This window comes from Pieris rapae, chromosome 8 (genome assembly GCF_905147795.1).
Source record: "Pieris rapae chromosome 8, ilPieRapa1.1, whole genome shotgun sequence".
Taxonomy (NCBI): Eukaryota; Metazoa; Arthropoda; class Insecta; order Lepidoptera; family Pieridae; genus Pieris; species Pieris rapae.
Window position 1 is genome coordinate 5,393,331 of NC_059516.1, and position 23,153 is coordinate 5,416,483.

Here is a 23,153-nt window from a genome sequence, read left to right on the forward strand (position 1 = left end):
TTATACATAAGCCACAAAGGGCTTTCTTAAACAATATATATTTGGTTTTGTCAAAGCAAAGAAAAGTCATTGGAACGAATCGGTTCGAAAGCCTTATTGTTTTCGCAACTGCTGCCAGATTAAAACTATTCTTTTGATTGGAAATAATGTTGTCTCATAGTAAATAAAACTACTTCTATTTATATAGATTTATATTTAACAATATTTACAATTTCAATATTTAACACTTTACCAGTATAAGTTAAACCTAAATTCTTACTCCTCCATAAGTAATTTATCTTCAATATCTATGTCTTCCGCCTTACGTTTTCTACCTTTAGACCGTTTTCCGTGTATGGAATCTAATTTTACCCGTTTCGCTTGCTTTTTCTTCTCACGCAACTGAAGTTTCCTCTTTGCTGCCTTTTCCGGATTCAATACTTTCTCTTGTAATAAGATCTGAAAGGATATTTTGTGTTTACAAAAGGGTAAAATTGCTCCAACTACATTAAGCATTAGCTTGGGACTTAAAAAATGCAGTAACAGAAACATTTTATTTAAAAATCAAGCCATAAGTTAAAAATACGATCAAACAAACAATCATGAATCACCTTTTTCCTCTCAGCTCGTTTTATGTTCAATTTTGTTTGCACATCAGCAGCTAATTTTCCATATTCAATCTCGCCAATTTTTCGTCTCAACTTCTTCCCCAATCTCCCCGCCAGTTGCTTAGCAACCGACGCCGGTGTTGCCGCATCACCCGTGGAGACTTCCCGAACTATGGGAGGCAGAATTACATCCACCACTTTGTTTAAATCTTCGCTTTCTACGAGACCAATAAAGTGGAGCCACATTGTGAAGATTGCAGTCCTCTAAAAATTTGTAAGGACATAAAATGTTGTATTGTCTTTTATTAACATAACTTTTACACATTTAAAGAAAAACACTTTTTAACGGATTATAGTTATGTATTATTGTATTTAAACTTATAATTATTTGTACATAATTTTAAATTTAAACCGACGTTTCGCGTGCTTTACAGCGTGCGTGGTCACGGTGACTGAAGACAAAGGTGTTAAATGTCAAAAAGTATTAAATTATGTACAAATAATTATAAGTTTAAATACAATAATACATAACTATAATCCGTTAAAAAGTGTTTTTCTTTAAACATAAAATGTTATTTAAATCGTCAATTTCCATTCCATAGACTGAGAAAGTTTTTTTTTTTGAAGTTATACTTCTTTTGGTGCGATGGAGAAAAATGATGAAAGTGAATTTTTACTTTTTTATAATCATACTATATTATTTTATATAATTATACTTTTATATAATTTTTACGATGGGCGCGTACACCAACACCTGTTGGTGTACGCGCCCATCGTAAAAATTTTTATATTTAGAACACGTGTTTCGTAACAGTACAATTAAACAGTGTGAATAAATAAATTTTATTTTGGTGTTTTTAAATCAATTTCATATAGGACGGTGATAGTATTTACTTATAATTTATTTATTTAAATAAAATCTTTTTCATTAATTTTATTATTTATCATTTTTTTCCATAAGCCAAAGAAGTATAACTTCTAACTCACTCTTTTTTAATTTCTATACACCTTAATCAAATTTTTTTTATTCCATAAGGCTAGTTTCTTATTATATTTTAGGACGTTTTTTTACTGCTTATTATGTTATATAAAAAATAACTATACTGTATAACTCTTAAATTTATTTAACTTACAATATTCATACACATTGGTGCCTTAGCGACTTCTGCATTGATCGCTCTTCGCAGTTTAAATAAAATCCATCTAATATTAACTTTAGCTATTTTGTCAATTTCTAAGTCATCCTTTTGAATTTTATTTGCTAGCCTAAACCTCGGTAATGAATGTACTAGTTTTAGTATTTGGAACATTACTTCTGTCACCTGAAATTGGAAAAAATACATCAACATTCAAAACAATCATACTGATTCAGTTTTATTGTTAAATAAATTGTTACACCAAATACACAAAATTCATCAAAATTTGTTTAGTTAAAAACTATATCTCTAATCTTGGGTCCGAAAAAAAAATAATGTAAGTAGCCCTAAAAATTATCATAAGCGCTAAGTTTTCCATACATTAATTCATTTAATTATTACGAAAATTATTCATTATATAATTTCATATAGCTAAAAATTACCTGATCAGCCATATCCTTCCCGACATTAGGCGTGTACTGCGCACACAAATCCAACACAAGGCTTTTTATATTATCCTCCGTATCACAATATATAAAACCTCTTTCATTGTTACCATTAAAAGCATCAACGTCTATATTATTCAAAATATGGCCTAAAATTTTCGCCGCCCTAAGCCTGACCCAAGCGTGAGGATACGCGAGTAATACTTGACAATATTGGCCAATATCATCGTATTCGGATACAAATTTTGGATCTCCCAAACTGGAGGGACAATTCATTGATATGGAGTCAATTAAATTCAGTATTTGTATGAGACTATGGTCTTTTTCTTTTTGTTTGTCCTCGTCCGATTTTCCCGTGTCGTCCAATCGGACCTTTACGAAGCGACCCTCAGTTATATCGTTGCTGAGGAGAAGAATTTTCCCACTAAGTATGGAAAGAACTGTCTCGATACGAGTTTTGAAGTTTTCGCTCTCAACGTTCACAAAACGTATGCAAAGTTGAGCGGCTAGTTCGAAGTGTATTGGCTAAAAATATAAAACGCATATCAGACAGATATATTTAGTATTTCTATTTCTAGAATTTTTTTTAAAGATTGTGTTATTTCGTTATATACGAAAAAATTAAAATCCTAATATTAAACTTTTATTAAATAATATATAATATACAAATGTGTCGTAATTAATGGATAATAAACTTGCGGGTAGTAAAGTTTAGTAAAATAAAATTTTATATTGTTTAATTTGGAAAACTCCACAGAAAATTACAGTGTTATTTGGATTTTCTAAAATATCTTATGTTATAGACTTATACTAAGTATAAAACGTATTTATCTGAACCGCCACAGGATATTATACACATAGGTGCAATATTATTCATCCATTGCGCGACATCTGTATATTTACCAACTTCGATATATATATATAGATATTTATCGAAAAATTTAGCCTTATCTACTCAAAGAGGTATCAAATAAAGAATGGTTTGTGACGTTTATTTTAATGCCAAATGAAAAAATATACTATTCTTGGATAACTCTTTACATACCTGTGTATCCTCAAACAACTGCAATACTAGTTGGAACAGTTTATTTCTCTCCGTAGAAGAGGCACGTTTTAACAAAGTCTCAATACAATTGGCCGCCATTTGACGACATTCCGGCGAGCTATCGTTCATCATACAAGCACCTAATGATACCATTATGAATTCACTATTCTTTGTAAGAAATACCTGAAATTAATATTTTGTATATTGAACTGTGCTAACCTATGACCCATACTTTTTGGCAGAGTAGAAATCATCTATTGTAAAAAGAAATTCATTTACATATTACTAAATTCTATCATGTGAATGTGAGATAAATGATAAAATATTTATTTATTACAAAAATACATACATTATCCTTACAGACTATACCAATACGATAATTTCGAGAATCATTTAATAAATATAATAAAGTTTATATATAATATTAAAAACATAATACACAATATCGCTACTGTGAATTCACTCTGCGAACATACAAATATGTCGATAGTATAGATAGATATTAAAAAGTATGTCAAATTATTACTCCAGTTTTAGAGCTCTTTATATATTTCTTCATTATTTTCAATAAGACAATCTTCTCCTTCAACGTACGAGCGACTGATGAGTGCGTTTTATATACGCACTCAATTACGCACTCCATGAAGTGAATAGATTTCGAATCAGTGCGATATTTTTTGCCATCGACATATAAGGTGCCAATTTGTCCTATGATTGGTGGAGTCAGTTTGCGAAAGCCTCTTACTAGATTTAGTTTTTGTCATATAAATTGTCTAATTTAATAATGGTAATGTAAGAATTACAATGTAAAGTTTATTCCGAGCTGACCAAAAGATTCACCTCTTCGAAGGACTACTAAAGTACAATATTGTCTATGACAGTACAAAAATCGTCTTTGATTTTCACGATTTAAATACAATAAATTTCTCGTGTTATATAACAAATGTGCGTATATATATATATATATATATATAAATAAGTTTTAAATTTTATTAATAAACAATAAATATTTATAATAACAGTATAAATACTTACCCTATCTAGTTTATTAATAATCATTTCCAAAAACTTCAAAGATGACTCTCTACCGTGTTGCAATTCATAATTGAGTTGGCTCAAGAAGAACTGAATATATTTCTCCATTCGTTTCCCAGGCGAGTAATTTGTTAAATACGTCACAAATATTCCTCTAGCGTCATCTCTGTGATCAAAATGTATTAATTACAATTTTATTTAAATGTACAATTCGCATAAATCAGAGACAAATATGGCACCGATTTATGGATATAATAACTATGAAACTAACACGCAAGTAAGACACAAAGTGAGTAACATATCAACGTATACATGTCGCAGCCAAATAACTTAATTAGCCGTTCAATTAACAGCCTAGCCTTTTAATTAAACAGCGCTGTTTAACTAGCGACCTGAAGATATTCAGCCAGTTGATCAAACATCTAGGCAAATGACTTGGATGACGTTTCATAACTTGCCTAGCCAGTTGACTAATTTATTTAAATTTAGTTCCACTCTTTGCTACCTAGCCTAGGCTAACGTCGAAACTCTTTCAGCTGTCAACACGGCGTCGGCAAACCACAACTTTGATGGTGTTTTCCAAAGTTTAATGAAAAGCAACAAGTACAATGGAAGAGTGTAGTGAGTAGTGACAATAATAATATGAACTTAGCTGGGTGACTCCAGCAATTTAATTTTTAAAGTAATATTTGTTATGTCAGATGTTTCATCGTAGTAGTAGGTCACTGTGTCACTGTGACATGTGATGGGTGAGAAATATACGTAGGAATCGTACGAATGCCCAAGGGCCTAGGCCAGATTTTTTTGATTTGATAGGCCGGCCAAATCAAATGTTGAAATCAACGCTACGGCTGAAATCAGGGTGCTAGCGTGTAGCTTTTTACATAGAAGGCTAGGCCATTAATTAAACGGCTAATTAAGCTAGTTGGCTGCGACATACATATCATATCTCCAACCGTATTGTCATTTGTCAATGTAGCGCGGACGCCTAGAAACTGCGGACTTCATGACAGAGATTTTAAAATAACGGCTTTAAATAGAATAGGTAGGCCGACATGCAATATTTACTGTATTTATAAATACGCACCTTGATCTTGCAGATTCGCTCAAAATACATATTTTCGACACTGCCTTCATTACTTCATGCAATTCTGTCGAAACTAATTTCGCTTCCAAAATTGCTTTTAGCAGTGAAAATGAGTTCGCCTGTCTCTCGTCATTCTGACAGTCACCTTCAGCGTATAATAACAATATTCTTAGTTGGTCAGCTTCTAATGTGTAATATTTTACGTTACGTACGAGCACGGTTACTGCCTGAATTAAAAGAAAATATAAACCTTAAACAAAATTCATATTTGAAGAAATTAATATTCCCCGCCATTCATAAATTTTATAACATTGTTACAAATTAAACTTTTCATGGGCATAAAGTTATAACTATTGCCATACATTAAAAAAAATCTCGCCGTAAGTAAATCGTTCTACCGGTAAAAACAGGTACGTATTAACGTACAAAGCAGACATCAGACTTCAAAAATTAGTATCATATATCATAATTAAAATTTAATCAAAGATTGAACCAGCATTTAATCAAATAAAAAAAAGTTACTGTACCTTAAACGCAGTCCTAACCAGATGATAATTATCATTCTGTTTGCTGATCTCAAATGTTGCATATTTGTGAAGAATTGAAAAGATCGTTTTGACAATAGTTTGCACCATATCTTCCAAAGTCGGCGTACTTATCCTAACAGTCCATAAGGTCGCAATACATTTAAGCGCCACAGTTATTACTTTCACGTGGTCACTCTGAATGGCATCAACCAACAGTGGTATGAGGGGATCCACGAAGGCCTTACAATCCACCCTTGGCACCTTCTCCCGCTTTAAGATGATGTACAGGATATTCAAACTGAATTCGACTAGAACGTGCGCGTTCGTCTTCGTAGACGTTTTGACGTGACGCGCTTGAGACTCCTTGTTCCTTTTCGGAATTTCTGGTATTATAAAACAATCGGGTTTAGCTCTTAGAATCCTTTCTTTCTGAGCCTCGGTCAACACTCTTTTTGGTGCGGTTAATACGAATTCCGGTATACTTTCCGATGCGATGCCGTGAAGGAATACGAAAAGTGATTCGATCTCAATGAATTTGTTCGTCACCAATCCGCTGCTAATATGCATCAGAGCATCTTGGACTTTGACAACCACTTTCTTTGAGTAGTGCTTTTGCAGAACCTCCTTAAACGGCAGGAGAAGTTTTATCAGACCCTCTTGGGTGATATTTTGGGAAACAATCATGAGAGTCACATAACTTTTTTTGCTCGGTTTCGCTTCAGGTGTTTTGTAATGCAATTTCTCTATTTCTTTTTCTTCGGATAGCTGTCCGAAAAGATCGTTGATGCAGACATTGAGGATATACTTCAGGTTTTCGTTGATGTCACCAGGTTTGAAATCAGCCTTAAGTGCATCAAGAACCGAGTGGATTGTTGCGACTAATACATGAACTTGGAAACCCCTCGTCAGTAGAAGAGTCAAATGTTCAAGTAATACACCGAGGTATTTTGGCCCAACGGTTATCATAATTTTTTTTACAATGTCTCGAGCAGCGATTCTCACTTGCTTGAGGGGCGATTTTAGGAATGAGCATAGTTTAATTATGATTCTGGAAAGACAAGTTTTATCTTAAGTAAAATAAAAAAAATAAAAAATAAATAAATCTTGGATTGAACTGAAACTGATTTGATTGAATGATGAAGCATTACAATATACTCACTTACACCCTTTTTATTTATTTTATATATGTTTTTCTTAAATCAAAGTTTTAGTGTATCTTTTTTTAAACTATATACACTAATATTAATAGATTTTATGATTGCTAATAAGGTTAATATCGTAAAAATAATCTATACGTATAATACATATTTCATATATGTATTATTATAAATTTATAATTAATGACGTGCCACGTGCGTGACCATGCACGCTGAAAAGCGCGCGAAACGTCGAAAAGTTTAAAATTATTTAAATAATTATAAAATTATAATAATACATAGCTTCGATCCGTTGAAAAAGTGTTTTCTTTAAATATGTAAAAGTTATGTTAATTAGAGACAATACTATAATCAAAACATACCCAGGTAATTGATGTTTAAGCATATCTCCAGGCAATCGCTGCAGTAACTTAACAAGTGCGAGCGCAACAGGGACCCGTAACATGTCTTCCTCTTGTCTCACTAAGCCCGTTCGACGACGATTCACTTTGTGCGACTCTTCGTGTTCCGTTAGCTTGCCAATTGCTCTGAAATATCAGAAGCCATATAAATCGAAAACTAGACTATATTTTAATATACCTTATTTATATAAACTGAATCATTCCTATTGGAAGCCTGTGAGCACAGGTAAACGAGTTTTTTTGGATAACAAGTCACTATCTGTAGTGTATCATAAATACTGCAAATCATTAAAATGTTTCTTAAATTTAGGTTTAAATCAGTATCGAATTTTATCATACAAACCAAAAATAACTCACCGATTAAGTTGGGGTAGTAATCCAGATGATAATGACTTAATGATTCTACTAGCTACGGAAGGTGATACATTTGTCACTCTCTCAAAGGCTGGAATATTAGATTCTTTAGCTTCTGTTACAGCCTCCGGTTCATTATCCTCAATATCCTCATGTTCTTCTTCTTTATCGCCGTTCTCACTTCGGACATCCTCTTCATTATCTTCTGTGGTTATATCTTTACTTATATTTTCACCCTCTAAAACTTCTGAATTTTCTTTAATTTCTTCTATTTTCTTAACATTTTTGTCAATTTTTATACCATCCAATAACGATTTTGGTAGTTCGATATTTTTAACTTTCGAAAAATCAAAATGAAAAGCATCTAAAACTGCTGTTAGTATTCGTGTTAATTGCTTCTGATGTTCCGTCGAAAATCTCATTTTATTCAAATAAAGTTTCAGAATAACTTCATAGTGGTACCAGGGTAACAATTTGCAACATGTAGATATCACTTCTATGCAAGCATCAATAAGTGTGTTTTTATCTGAATATGTATCGTCACAAATATACATAGATGCTAGTGGTAGTATGAAGTTAGTTAGGGTCCTAGGAGTAGGACATTTAATCATCTTTCTGGCGACTTTACAAAACTTGAGCAACGCTCTAACGCGTCTGTGTAGCTGTAGATGACAGCTATTCTCAAAGAAGTCCACCTCAACGTCTTCTTTGTTTGCTAACGGTGCTAAGTCGGAGAGAACGACGTCAGCATCGGGACATTCTCGTGTCAATTCCCCAAGTATTGTCAAACATTCATTTCGTAGTACATCGTTTTTCTTATCCCGAATTCCAGTTGATATCAAAGATAAAACCGTATCTCTAACGAAGAATTGACCTTCAGATGTGGATCTGTATTTCATGAGTAATTTAGGAAGTATCCTTTTTAAACATAGACCGGCACTATCACGTAATCCTATATCTTTTTCCGTCCGTATAAAATAGAAACAGTTGTTAACGATGAGAATCGCGAGGTCAATATCAATCTCATTAGCGTCCAACATTTGATATATTTTCTTATAAGCATCTAATCTTCTGTCAAAATCAGGTTGGTCAATCCATCTCTTATTGAAAGCATTCATTTCACGAATAACGTCAGCTATTTTTGTCAGAGTTTCTTTGTTGGCTGTTGAATTCTCTGACATTGAGAAGAGCAGTTTGATTAGGAGCTTCCGAACTTCTACTAAACTGACTTTATTAAACAGAACGCCTATACTTTTAATATACTGCTGAGGATTTGTGCTGTGACCTAAAAGATTAATAATAGTAGTCACAGCGTGCTCCATATTTTCTTCAGCCATATTCATACAAACTTTCTTAACTAGTATGGGCAAAAGTAAATTCAACAAATCGTCACACATTTCGGGTGTTGTGACCATTTCTGTAACACGGGACAATATTAGCAAGTCCCTTTTATTAACTGTGTTCGATTTAGCCGAATTGGCTATACGCCTCTTCATCACTTCCAGGATACCAGATAAATGTGGAATTAATATTTTACTTCCAAAATTTAAATCCATTTCACATTTGACTTCCAATGTGCTGAAAGATTCTAGGGGTGGTATTTCTTTTTCTTCTTCGTCTTCGGTTAAAGTTAATAATTTTTCAACCATATCCAAAATTGCGTTAACTACGCCAGGAGCGCTTTTTGGAACCAGTAAAAGCTTGAAAATTTCAGGTAAAGGACTCAGTTCTTCATTATTTTCGGGGCAGGTGATAAGTAAAACATAATACCGGGGATTCAGACACCATGTATTGAATAGCTTTAGCAAAGCTGTTGGATTGTGAATACCTTCAATATGAAGACGAGGCAACAAAGGCCAGATCAAGGTATTAAATATAACGTGTAACTCATCTTTACTCCAAGGATATCTATCAAATTGCTCAAAAAGTTTTCCTAATATAGACAATGCAATAACTCTCAGATGTTTCATGACTTTTACATAGCTGACATGTACTTTGTCAACTCGTGCCAGGATGGCAGCTAAATGCGAACACACCGCATAAAATACTTTAAAGAGATGAGAAAGTAAATTATCATTCATGCTCCCACCAAAGTATTCTCTTACAACGTCAAACAAATTCAAAATACTGTGAATTTTTCCAGGACTAGTCACAGATTTTAGATCAATTTTATCGGAAAATGTCAGCATGATTTCTTTAGGCTGCATAGACATGTAATCTTTAAAATATGTGAACGCCATTTCTATAAACATTGTTAGTTCAGATTCATTACAACCGCTTAAATATCTCATGACTAAAGATCTTCTAGTTTGACCACCCCCCTTCTTGTCTGCACCTAGTTTGGAGGTCATTTTTCCATACAATATTCTAAGTATTATAGGCACTACATGTTCTCTGTCTTCTGCATGAATAGAATCAGAATCTTTCGTAACTTTAAACTGTGCCAGCTCGTCCTTAAATTTCTTTTCATCAACTAAATTGTGCAGATTTGTTTTATACGCAACAACACTTTTATTTTTATAATTCAAAACACAGTCTAGTGCATACTTTTGTAATCCAGGATTTTTATGTTTTAAAAATTCCATATAAAGTTCCCAAAAGACTGGTTCCTTATAGAGAGCTCTTGGGTTTTTAAACTGGGCCAATACTTGCATGATATTAATAAGTGTTTTAAATATTATTTTACCAGAAACAGGGTCTTGTTCACTATCATCTTGAATATCAAGATCAGCATTTTGGTCAGGATTAATAACATCAACTTCCATATCTTGATTATCAGTTTCCGTTACTTGATTTGTATCATGTTTTTCGACATCAATTTTTAGAACATTACTGTTACGTCGATATTCTTCGTCAATAAATTTGAGGAAAAGGGTGACCACATCCCTATTGCGTGCTTCACATACATGAATACAATTATTCATAATCTTTAACATTAAATTTCTATAGTTACTGAAATCGGGCCTTTCATCAATATTATTGTATTCAGCAAATAAATCTTTTAAAATTTCATTCATACCATCAAACTCGTCATCATATTTAAATACTTTGAAATTGCATTTGGCATTTACAAAGGAATTTTCTAGAGCCTCATAAAAAACAGGCCAAAATTCATCAATGGTCAGAGAATTTCCAAACCCTGCTATGAATTCGACTACTGGTTCCCAAAGTAATTTAAAATTCATGTATAATATACCTAACATGTAATTTAAAGAAAATAAATGGAAATCAGTACCTTTGGCAAGTTCATATTGGGTGGTATTAAAAGCCATTTTTTGTAATGTGGCAATCTGAGTTCTATATTCCTGTATCGAAGGTTTTATAGACTCAACTGTGTTACATTTTGTAAATATAGTTAACTTTTCAGTATCTGAAGCGACTTGTACAGTCTTACTCAATTCTTCTATATTTTCGAATAACTTGTAGATGTGTGTAGTCAGCGATCTTACCTGCAATACAAAAGAATTAACTAAACCAACAGTTTATTGTAAGGGAAACGTAACTATTCTGTACTTTACAGAACAAGCAATATAAAAGAGACATAGTAATTATAAATATACTTACAATATGAAACGGAGAAGATACATTGCTTCTCAAGTATGAATCAACCAAAGACAAAAAAGTACAAGTCAATTTGTTTTCATAATCATATGCTGTTAAGTATAAATCTAGTATATGCAATGCAACAAGATAGTTTGGATCAGCCGCACATGGTACTATGATCGGCAATAAAGCTTCAATATCACATATATCATTTATTCTTTTACAACCAGATATATGAATCGCACATTCCAATGTGGCTGCTAATATGAACATGACTTTTCTAGCACATATAGATAAAGCAGTAGTATCACAGTGCAATTTCATATCATGTTTATGTTCTAAGTTATACTGGGATAAAATATTTAAAAGCTTAGATATAAGCTCACTTAGCATATTAATGCATTCATCGACATCTAATCTTTCTATGTGTGGTAAACAGAATAGGACATTCATTAGTTTAGTTGGATTCTCAACCGTATTCTGCAAATCTTCCTTCAGAACTTTCCTGAAGTGTTCCATAACAACTGGAAGCCCTTTTCCAAAATCTAGCGGGTATTTCACCCATTCAAAAAGTTTAAGTCCATTCTTGGATAAAGGTGACTTTGTTAAACATATTTTTGATAAGGTTGACATAGCTTCAAGATCAAAGTCTGATTGGATGACAAAGTTTAGGTAATGTGGTAAAATGTGCATATCAAATTGAGAGTAACTAGTAACATTCTGCACAAAATTTATTAAAATGTTTGGAAATGGTAAAGGAAGCAATACTTTAACAAGTATGCCTGCATGTTCCTGTGATAATGTGATATTTGAAGATAGCAGTAATAAAGCTCCAATAGAAGCACAAACATCAAGAACTGATTCAGATGATTGTTCACAAATAACTTTAACCAACATAATTGTGTACTGTTGTGGATTTAGTAGATACTTCCCGTTGCAATGTTCAATAACTTGTCCAGATAATCTTAATATATATTCTAATCCTTTATTTCCATCTTCCTTTGAAATTTCCTCTGTATATTTCAGTACATTATCCCAAAAAATTGTAAACTCTTTGTGTGATATTATTTGTAAACTGTCTTCCACTGTTTGAGTAAGTATTTTGAATAAAGTATTTTGATGATCTATATTTTCTTTCAACTGTTGTAATAATAGGGGTAGATATGTGTCAATACAATTGTGAAATTTATTGCCCACTCCTCTAATTATTTCAAATAGAAGGTGACCACATCCGGCAACTGCCTAAAAATATAAAAATTAATCCTATAATCTCATTTAATTGGAAATAAGAGATTTTTATAATAACAAAAAAAAATAAGACTCTTGGTAACTATAGATAAAGGTTTTTATCTTTGAACAAAAACTATATTTCAATCTTATATACTATTCTAAAACTAAAACTTATGTTTGGTCTGTTCATAGTCTTACTTCAAAGAATTACGTATACATTATTATTAAATAAGTCTATTAAATTATGAAATAATTACTTACATCTTCATTATTTCTTAAATACTTGAGTAATGTTTCAACAAACTTGTTCTTATCCCTAATATCTCTGGCAACAAATGCAAAACTTTCTGCTGCAAAATTGTTGATGTATTGTGGTTTATTTTCACTGAGTAGAGGGACAATCCTACTTACAACAGAACCAGTATCTTTCTTTAGATAAGGTTTTAATATTTTAAACAAAAAAGCCAAACAAATAAGCGTCCATTCTAGTTTCTCAGCATCTTTGGTATTAAGTAATTTGATGAGAATATCAAGGAACTTTGGAAAATGTGGATAGAAATCATTTCTTAAATCTTTTGCAACCGACACTAAAATTCTGAAATAAAAATAAACCCAATTAGTTTTTCAAAGTAAATCTTCTTATATAAATATTAAGAAATCTTAAATAAAAATGTCTTAAGATAAAATGTAATATAATTATTATTAAGGAAATTTATAGTCCTTAGCAATTCATAATATCCAAGCAATGTTTCTATAATTATCAATATAATAATAACCACAGTTAAACCATAAAATCCTTACTCTAACAATGGCTGAAGGCACAATGGATCTTCTAAATTTAAATATTTCTCCAGAACATCCAAAACATCATCTTTTCTATGAATTAATTGTGGTACTGTGATTATACCAAAAACTTCCTTTTTAAACTTTTTAAAATTTTCTGTCAAGTTAAGTGCATGCCACTTCTGTATGGCCAAATGAAAATGTGTATCATTCTCCCCAGGTTGTTGTGAATTGCTGTGTTCAATGTGATACAGAGCAGCATGTCTGATATCAATTGAATTTATTCGTTCCGCAAACGGTACAAACTGAAAATTTTAAATTATGTTTACATGCCACTATATTATAATAATAATAAAATACAAGGTTAAAATGATTAAAAATACTAGACTTTAATATTTCATTGATCATTAAATTTATTAATAACATACAAGAATATATTAAGATTTAATTGCATTTACAAATTAAACATGATGAAAAAATTATATACAAAAATTATACTATATTACTCTTCATTATACAAAATTTAACAACCTCAAACATATTTCATTGTTATACTTACACGAAATGTGTTTGTAGTTTTATGTTTCACCGGCTTGCTCTTCATTGTGTGTTTTATTATTTAATTGTGGAAATTAATTGTTTAAAACATTTTAAATAAAAAATATCACATAATAAACAGCGCGGCTTGCATTTGTTTTAACATACATCGGACATGTCAACCCCAGTCGCCCCACGTGCTTTTGACATCTAGACTTTTTTAATTACCATGTTGTCATTTCGAGAAGTACTGTCAAATTTTACCTACAGACAATAGCGTAACTCAGCGAAACCAAACCCCATTCTTGCTACTATGTGGTGAAGGTAAAGGCATCATCTCTCGACTCCAGGCTATTCATTTAGATTCTAAAAACGCATTATTTATTAGTGACCATGAGATTGTCTATTTTTCAATTTGATGGTATCGTACCAACCTCTAAGTACCACGTAGCAGTAAGACTTACGTTAGTTTTTACGTATTAATTATAATTTTAAACATAAACAAATGTTATATAATATTATTTTGTTCAAAAACAGTTTCCACTTTCCAACGGTATGAAACTTTGAAATTGAATTAAAATTAGTCAGACCTATTGTACATTATTTATACTGTTGTTACTTTAATATAAATCACATTAATTTTCAAATGTAATAATATGCTATGATTAAGGTTGTAACAGTCTGTAAAATAAATGAATAAAGTAAACCATAAACTTTAGATGGAAAGTAAGAATATGTTTCTGTTTAAAAGTTTGTCTTACTTGGTAAATGCATTAAAATATATCCACAAAACGTTACATTTTAATCTATGTAGCGTTACCAAATAAAGGCTTAAATTTATGTTTATGAATAGTATGCATGAACTCTCACGACGAAATCTATAGCTATTAGCGATAGTCCTAATCTGTGTTAGCCACTAACAAGTCCAAATATATCTGTTATATTTTCTGTGAATTTTCCGGAGAGAATACAGATCTAGATCTAGGTTTTAGAAAATTTTAATCATTAAACTATCAGTTATTTATTTTTTATCAAAGAGCAAATCTTTCTTATCTTGTGTAGATTCTATGTTAAACTTTATAGGTAGTTTGATTTTAAAATTATAATTTATATTTTAATTCAGCAATATCTTATTATTATTTTTGATAACTTTTTCTTGTTCAATGCTTGCTAGGTTCGTAAATTCATTGCCGCACGGCCTTTCACAGCGAATAACTAGACTTTATTTTCAGGGTGAGTACTTGCAACTTGGATTTATATCTATGTAAATAATTTATTTATGACCATCCATTATAATATAATTTATGTAAAAATAAATGTTAGCAAATTTACTTTCAGCTTTAGTCTGGAATCAACGCACAAGTCACAGCAGTCAAGAACATCACCAATACAAAACTATGGATGTTAAAATTTTGCCAGCACTAAAAGATAACTACATGTATTTGATTGTTGATAAGGCAACTCAAGAAGCGGCTATAGTTGACCCTGTTGAACCTAATACTGTTATAAAGGCGGTTCAAGATCAAGGTGTAAAACTAACTAAAATTTTAACAACACATCATCATTGGTATGCATTTATTTGCAATTAATATTTGATAAAAAAAAATTAGGTTTATCATTGACAAAAGCTTCATTTAATAGCACCCCTATTAAATGAAACTTCTCAATATTGGAATATTTGTTATTTATATTCTTAACTAACATAATAATTCTTGAATAGTTTATGTAGTCTGATACCTTTCAACAGGGACCATGCAGGAGGAAATGAAGACTTGGTAAAAATGCTTCCCAATTTACAAGTTTATGGTGGTGATGATCGTATTGGAGCATTAACTCACAAAATTGAACATAATTCTAAATTCAACATTGGCAACTTGAATGTACTCTGCTTATTTACACCATGCCATACAGCTGGTCATATTTGTTATTTTGTAACAAGTCCAGAAGAATCTAGTGATTCTGCTGTCTTTACAGGTATATATTCAATAGTTTGTATGAAATACATTTGCATATCAATATTCATATAATAAATGTTTTTGTTGTCGTAGGTGATACTTTATTCCTGGGTGGCTGTGGAAGGTTTTTTGAAGGCACTGCTGAACAAATGCACAAAGCTTTAATTGATATTCTTGGGAATCTTCCAGAACAAACTAAAGTATTTTGTGGCCATGAATACACTCTGCAAAATCTGAAATTTGCAGCATATGTGGAGCCCAAAAATGAGCATATTAAGAATAAAATAGAATGGTCTCACCAGCAAAGACAGGATGGCAAGCCTACTGTAGGTCATTTTATATTGTTAAATTTAGTGTGGTTTTGGCACATTTATATGCAATAGGGATACGCATTCTACCATCTCAATACTTATACAACTGCTTTTAAAAATATTTATACAATAATTGCCCAAATAGTACTGCTGTAATATTTATTTTAAATTTAAATAAGACTTAAGAATAAAATATACTTAATCAAGTTAGAAGTAATAAATTTATTTACTACTTATAACTAAAGTTATTACAATATTTAAAAATTTACAGGTTCCATCAACAATTCTTGAAGAGAAACAATATAACCCTTTTATGAGAGTAACTGAAGAATCAGTAATGGAGCATGCCAAGAGATCAGATCCCATTGAAACTATGAGGACAATTCGTCTTGAAAAAGACAATTTTAAAGTCTGAATTACATTTATGATTTAATTATATTCCATTTTGGAGAAAATGTTGGCTTGTTATTAAAATATTTTTTTAATAGTTCTTTTAATTTCTTCTGAGACCAAACAGTGGCTCTTTTACCAAATTGTTAATTTTTTTTTATATATAACATAAACCTTAAGGTATTTTTCACCTACCAGAAATATATTAGAAGCTATTAAATAAATAATATCTTAGGATCACAAAACTAATAATGGAAACAAATTGTTCATTGTTCCTTTTTTATATATGCTGACATTTGCTCTGCATATTTTTCTTTTGATCTTTCAAACATTGCAACATATATCTGTAAAAATATAAATACTATTTAGTAAGAATTTTGATAATAATTTATAAGGACAAAAGGAGATAACTTTAGTTAAACCACAGGGGAAAATTAAATAATCTTACTCGTTTCTCATCATTTGACAGTGCTCTCCATCGTGAAGCCAATTGCCTTGTTACTTCTTGTTTTGAAGGTTCTGAGCCCATTTCATTTGTAGTTTCGGCTAAAACTACTGGTCTTTGCTCTTGACAAAATTGAAAAAAGGCATTGCAGGGTTTTTTTGGAGCATTAGGATCTCTTTCTGGCTGTAATAAATTAGTAAATTTGTTCAGTTTAATAATCACACTAACAAACACACATTGTAATTTTTTACCTTATCTCCTTTACTTTTTCTCTTTGGTGCTGGTTTTTTACCACCCATACCACTTGGTTTTTCTATTTGTCGTGCACCTTGTGATTGGGGTTTGCTAGATTTAACAGTAGAATGAATGTGTGTGGGTTTAATATCACTTTCCACAATTGCTGTTCTAAAGGAATCGCCATGTTTATCCAAACGTTCTACTAACAACTTTATATCCTTTTTATACCGCTTTGATATTTTCTTAACTTCATGAAGTCTAAAAAAGATAAATAGTAATATAAAATTTGTATTGCACTTCTGTACTTCGTGTAAAAGCACACAAATTAGTTTAATAGTAGTAGTTGTAATATTGAAATGCAAACCTATTGACTATTCGTTCATTATCCTGTTGCAATACTTCACATCGTTCAAGCAACAATTGATATTTTCTCCTATAGATCTCTTCATCGGATGGTAAACTAACCATATCATCTGAGTGGTCAGAAATACTCGAGTTTAGTTTCTGTACTGTCATAATAAATTATTTCTCGGCTTCGAGTTTATACCAAACAAAATGTTTTCTTGTTGTATGTCGAACTTTAATGTCAAGCTGTCATTGTTGACTGTCAATTGTCAGTAAGAGCATGTATAAGTTGTAGCATGAGCAATAATAGTTATGATTCGTAAATAATTCATGAAATTTAGAATACATAAATCCTTTTGTAGAGAGTGAACTTAGATGAAGAAAGTAATAAATATTAGTAGTATTTACAGTTTATCACTTCTATAAATATTTTTTGTATTTACTTATCTTATACTTTAGTATAATCAATATAATATGCAAAAAACATATCGATGAATTATTAATAAACTATATTTCCATTATTAAAGGCATTTTTTCTACGTATTAGTTAATTCTTGTCGCCTTATTTGCACGATTCATATAAATAGTAATTTTAGTAGGTACCTGTAGGTATATTTACTTCACGACTGCGCAGTAAAAAACGCTAAACGTTTCGCATTGCAGGGTGCGAGCAATGGTTAAGTAACGAAAATATATTTGCTAAAGTATGTGCCCTATTAGGTTTAGTATAGAAAAATGGTTATTAAAGTTTTGAGACTAAATAATTTTAGATAAATTCTGTATTTGTGCTACAAATGCCTCCGAAAAATAGCAATGCGATGGATTACCGTTTCTTACAAACGAACTACATTTATGTATTTCATATTATTATTTCTATTATATTTATTATATGTGTTGAATACATCCTTAGTTGATAAACATGTGGTATGTATTTTTTAGTCTTATGCTTAAAGTATATTTAGAAAACTTATTTAATACGAATTTAAATATTTTTAGACACCAGTTAATATTGCTGGACCCATATCTCATTACAAGAGTGCATTTTTTCAATTGGCTGCTTTATTAGGTTTAAATTTGGAACAAGGCTACGAGTACCGGAGATTTCAAAAAAATGTTACGCCAATTAAAAAATTGCCGGATGCCCTTATTATAGGAGTAAAGAAATGTGGCACAAGAGCTCTACTAGAATTTTTGCGGTGAGAACTTAATTATTCCGCTTTCAGTGCTTAAAGCTCAATTTACCTACGTATGTGAATTCCGTGACGATAGTAATTGGGGCATTTTGTCGACAGTGTTTATATATTATGTTTAACTCACAATTTTAAATTAATTTGTAAAAAAATATGGGACAATTTTCTTAATTACATTTCTACCTGTAAGGCGAAACATGATGAATGCTTGATCTTATTACAGCATATCTAAGTTGTATAATTTTTAAGGCTTCATCCAGACGTGAGAGCTGCCGGTTCAGAAGTCCATTTTTTCGATAAATATTATCATATGGGGTTCGAGTGGTACAGGTACGTGACGATACCTATATACATAATTTAAATTCAATCGAGAAAATATGCATACATTTCGAAGAAGGTGAAATCGCGAGTAACATAACTTTGTTAGGGGTTATATTACGTACCTACCTATACTATACTATATACTATGGGTGATGTAGCTTTTTTTGTATTAAAGCTTTGCGTTAATGTAAATAGCCTACTTACATATATTTGCACTTTTCGGCCAAATAAACCTTAAATTTTACGCTAAAACATGTTTTATACAATTATTAATAAAAGTTTAGTTATTATGCTTACAGTTATATCCTGTCATTTAAGACGTGTATTTAAATAATAAAAGACTTATGTTTTTATTTTAGAGAAAAAATGCCACCGACTTTAGAAGGGCAGATCACTATGGAAAAGACTCCATCCTATTGGGTGACAAAGTCAGCGCCGAAACGCGTGTATGCTATGAATCCTGCGGTAAAGCTTATTGTTGTGGTCAGGGATCCTGTTACAAGAGCGATTAGTGACTATACACAATCTGCCAGGTAAAATCAAATATGGTAATTTAAATAACATTTTTTTAAGCCGAATGTTTTTATGTAAGTGATTCGAAGTCACCACCAGTTCACCGGGTAAATATATATAATGATATATGTTGAATTTCTTAACGATTCGTGGTCGGCGTAAAGTGAACGATAAAATTCCGTACAGTATTTATAATTAATAAATAAATAATAACAGTCATAGGTTTAATTCAGAGACTAAGCTCTCTCGTTTCTGAATCTTACCCTCAGTGATCATGTATGATTATCGTGAATGCGCACAGTACAGTATTTTCAGCAAACGACCAGGTCTACCTCCATTCGAAGAGTTTGCCTTACTAAATAGTTCTATTCAATGGGGCGGAACATATTCCGTTGATGCATCATGGCCGCCAGTGAGATTGGGCATATACGGGCGGCCTTATCGTCGGTGGCTCAGGCGCTTTCCCAAGTCTCGGCTTCTACTTGTTAATGGGGAGAGACTGGTTGCTGATCCGGCTGCTGAAATGATGAGGGTCCAGGTAATTCTGACGATTTCTTAATTGTCAATTAATTCTGATGGTAGTTGAAGTCTAGGTTCCTATACTGGTAATAAATCTTGTTTTCGAAAGTCTGTGATTGGAGTGTTTATTAATATCATTGTGTAGATTGAAGTGGACAAACCGTGAAAAACTGCATTGTTTTACTTATACTATGTTGGGATAACATATTTATTGATTGACATTTCGTTGCAAGAAATACAGTACAATTAAAATAATGAAGGTAATGGGCGGTTTCATCGCTTTCAAGCATTAGGTACTCCAGGCAATCACTGTAAGGAAAAAGTGACTAAATAAGGGGAGCGGGAGACGTGCAAAACTACAGATATATAATAACTTATACATAAAGAATGATATTACAATTATTACATAACATATGAAAAAAGCCCATGCATCACGATCATTTCAGTTCAGTTACTAAGAAAGGGAAACAGTAGAGATTTAAAGGAAGATAGAGACTAGAGTAGATTTAAACTATGTTGGTTATTAGGATCTTTTTGAATATATGACAACAACGTTTGGAAATACTTGTACATACTTTTCAGCATTGTATTAATATTAATCACTCTTTTTACAGGATTTTCTCGGGCTCAAACGTATAATAACAGAGAAACATTTTTATTTTAATTCTACGAAGGGCTTTCCATGTCTTCTAAAATCTGAAACGAAGCCGATTCCACACTGTTTGGGCAAAAGTAAGGGAAGAAATCATCCACGAATCAACCAGTCGGTCATCAACCGACTCAAAGAGTTCTACAAACCACACAATGAAAAGTTTTATCAACTTTCTGGTGTAAATTTTAGTTGGCCTTAAACCAAAAATGATAACAATAGATCCGCAACTTAAAAAAAAAATTAAACATTCATCGTCATTAATGATTATGTGTGAATTTTTCAGATAGGAAAGCTTTATGATTAATGCACTATGGGTTAGAATCAGAATGAGAAACGAACTTAGCGCAATTAACGAAATTCAACACATTGTTGAGGTAGGTACCTACGGGGATTCAGATATTTAGTGTTAATTGAGACTCCCGTTTATTGTATTCCTTTACTACCCGTAAAGGAACATTATTAGTTACTTAGTCTCAGTGTAGATTGTTTTAATTTACATATCGAACACTCGTAGGTACTAAGTTTAACGTAATTAAGTAGAATGAATATAAAGCACGTAGACGTCCATAACTTGTTGTGACTGTGATTCACCTTGTATAAGGTGGCTATAAATTAAGTATAAATTTCAACAATACGTATCAATTTACTAGGTTTTTATACTTTACACACGTGACCCGTAACGTAACGTAACGTAAAAGAGTAAGGGCAAACGAATTTGTGTGAGAATGAAATTGGCTCACGCAAATCCGATGTTCGATCACGCCTATCGTAAAGTATTTTTAGTCAGTCTTTAGGTATAGGTACAGGTATTAGTTTATTTCACAAATTTTGAATATCATTCACCTAGTACTTGCAACTCCATGTAACCTATAACACGTGGAAGATTGAAATTAACTAGTTTAATGATACTAAGAAAAGCAATGTTTATATGAAATATAGAAACAAAATAATTGATGAATGCAATTCCGAAAATATATTCAGACTTTAAAACTTGATTAACAAGTGCTCAAATAAAAGGTTTTAATCAAATGAAATTTAAGGCATATAATTATACAATTTTATTATGTTATGTGCGTCTCAATAGAGCAGTGTTGGCCTAGTGTCTTCAGCGTGCGACTCTCATACCTGATGTCGTAGGTTCGATCCCCGGCTGTGCACCAATGGAGTTTCTTTCTATGTGCGCATTTAACATTTGCTCGAACGGTGAAGGAAAACATCGTGTGGAAATCGACATGTCTTAGATCCAAAAAGTCGACGACTTGTGACAGGCACTGGAGGCTGATCACCTACTTGCATATTAGATTTAAAAATGATCTAGAAACAGATTCAGAAATCTGAGGCCAAGGTTGTAGCGCCACTGATTTTTTTATGTGCATCCCAATGCACATGCATAATGTATGACATTTTGTTATGATACTACAATTAATGAAACCCACGTAACTAAATGAAAATTGCGCTCTTTTTTGGAGTACCAATGCTAAGGGATTAGAGAACGTATGTTCCTACACAATTCCTTCTTACCCTAAGTTCCTAAAGAGTCCCATATGTATAATGCACAATATATATTAGATGTAAATGAACAAATGGTTGTGTAAAATAACGAATACCTTAGTTTTATGGATCGTGATAAACTTTAGTACTAATAAACTATTAATATTAACAATGCTTTTATTTAATACACCTAAAATCTTTAACGATTATGTCTTCTGGCTGAAAGGTGTTAGATTCCTGCATTTGTTTAATCTTTTCATTTTAATATTAATTTGTAATAGATAGACGTTTGCCAACCGAAATATTTAATTAGTATCGCTCAAAACTGATACTTAAACATTATCACCAAAAAAATATTAAGTTTTTATAATATATAAAACTAAACAATCACACTTTAATTGGAGAAAATTTGAACACGTGAAAACTCTAATTGTTATATAAATGAATTGCCTGCAACCTATATTTTTTTATTTATTAACACTTCGTTACATTACAATACATACTTGCCGCCTTATCGCTTTCGAGCGATCACTTCCAGGCAACCACTGTGAGTAAAGAAAAAAAAAGTATTAAATTACATAAAAGGCATGGCAAGAAGTGCAAAAATACATATTAAATATATGTAGTTATAATGTTACCCAGGAGGTAACGGGTTGTTTGCTTATTGTTTAAACAAAACAAAAAGCACCATTCCATTTTACGGACATTGTATCATGTATGTTACATATCCATTGCACTCCCTTAGCCCAACATAACCTGTACCCCTCTGACGCAACTCCGTTTTAAATGGAAATGGACAACAGATACCAGCAGTTTTGATCGTATACCTCACATCCGGTCAATTCTCAATTTGGAAAAAGTCTATAATATAATTGATCCGGCATCTCATATTGGACCGATTCAATTTCCATATTAT

The 23,153-nt window shown here is 31.8% G+C and overlaps 4 protein-coding genes across 8 annotated transcripts; 2 read left to right on the forward strand and 2 right to left on the reverse strand.

The window, feature by feature from the left end:
- Positions 1 to 182: 182 nt before the first annotated feature.
- LOC110996720 (small subunit processome component 20 homolog) lies at positions 183 to 14,065 on the reverse strand. The gene is made up of 14 exons (XM_022264532.2): positions 13,891 to 14,065; positions 13,350 to 13,636; positions 12,810 to 13,143; positions 11,340 to 12,560; positions 7,779 to 11,224; positions 7,383 to 7,547; positions 5,864 to 6,911; positions 5,337 to 5,563; positions 4,250 to 4,415; positions 3,215 to 3,397; positions 2,167 to 2,694; positions 1,721 to 1,909; positions 591 to 851; positions 183 to 438 (listed from the first exon to the last, which is right to left on the reverse strand). The coding sequence occupies exons 1-14, from the start codon at positions 13,933 to 13,935 to the stop codon at positions 256 to 258; spliced, it is 8,283 nt and encodes a 2,760-aa protein (XP_022120224.2). The 5' UTR covers positions 13,936 to 14,065; the 3' UTR covers positions 183 to 255.
- Positions 14,066 to 14,821: 756 nt separating this feature from the next.
- LOC110996724 (hydroxyacylglutathione hydrolase, mitochondrial) lies at positions 14,822 to 16,621 on the forward strand. 4 transcript variants are annotated; one of them, XM_045629284.1, is made up of 6 exons: positions 14,822 to 14,951; positions 15,043 to 15,101; positions 15,192 to 15,435; positions 15,616 to 15,842; positions 15,917 to 16,149; positions 16,406 to 16,621. In XM_045629284.1, exons 3-6 carry the CDS (start codon positions 15,266 to 15,268, stop codon positions 16,547 to 16,549), a joined length of 774 nt encoding a protein of 257 aa, XP_045485240.1. In that variant the 5' UTR covers positions 14,822 to 14,951; positions 15,043 to 15,101; positions 15,192 to 15,265; the 3' UTR covers positions 16,550 to 16,621. The 4 variants fall into 4 exon arrangements, with proteins under 4 accessions (XP_045485240.1, XP_022120233.1, XP_045485239.1 ...); XM_022264541.2 differs by having other exon boundaries at positions 15,207 to 15,435; XM_045629283.1 differs by having other exon boundaries at positions 14,858 to 15,101.
- Positions 16,603 to 17,777, reverse strand: LOC110996725 (HMG1/2-like protein). Its single transcript, XM_022264542.2, has 4 exons — positions 17,571 to 17,777; positions 17,221 to 17,464; positions 16,973 to 17,152; positions 16,603 to 16,868 (listed from the first exon to the last, which is right to left on the reverse strand). The coding sequence occupies exons 1-4, from the start codon at positions 17,720 to 17,722 to the stop codon at positions 16,791 to 16,793; spliced, it is 654 nt and encodes a 217-aa protein (XP_022120234.2). The 5' UTR covers positions 17,723 to 17,777; the 3' UTR covers positions 16,603 to 16,790.
- Positions 17,778 to 17,891: 114 nt separating this feature from the next.
- Positions 17,892 to 21,805, forward strand: LOC110996735 (heparan sulfate glucosamine 3-O-sulfotransferase 3A1). 2 transcript variants are annotated; one of them, XM_022264551.2, is made up of 6 exons: positions 17,892 to 17,951; positions 18,618 to 18,747; positions 18,991 to 19,071; positions 19,422 to 19,595; positions 19,891 to 20,113; positions 20,709 to 21,805. In XM_022264551.2, exons 1-6 carry the CDS (start codon positions 17,927 to 17,929, stop codon positions 20,943 to 20,945), a joined length of 870 nt encoding a protein of 289 aa, XP_022120243.2. In that variant the 5' UTR covers positions 17,892 to 17,926; the 3' UTR covers positions 20,946 to 21,805. The 2 variants fall into 2 exon arrangements, with proteins under 2 accessions (XP_022120243.2, XP_022120242.2); XM_022264550.2 differs by lacking the exon at positions 17,892 to 17,951 and adding an exon at positions 18,164 to 18,475 and having other exon boundaries at positions 18,548 to 18,747.
- The last annotated feature ends 1,348 nt before the right edge of the window (positions 21,806 to 23,153 follow it).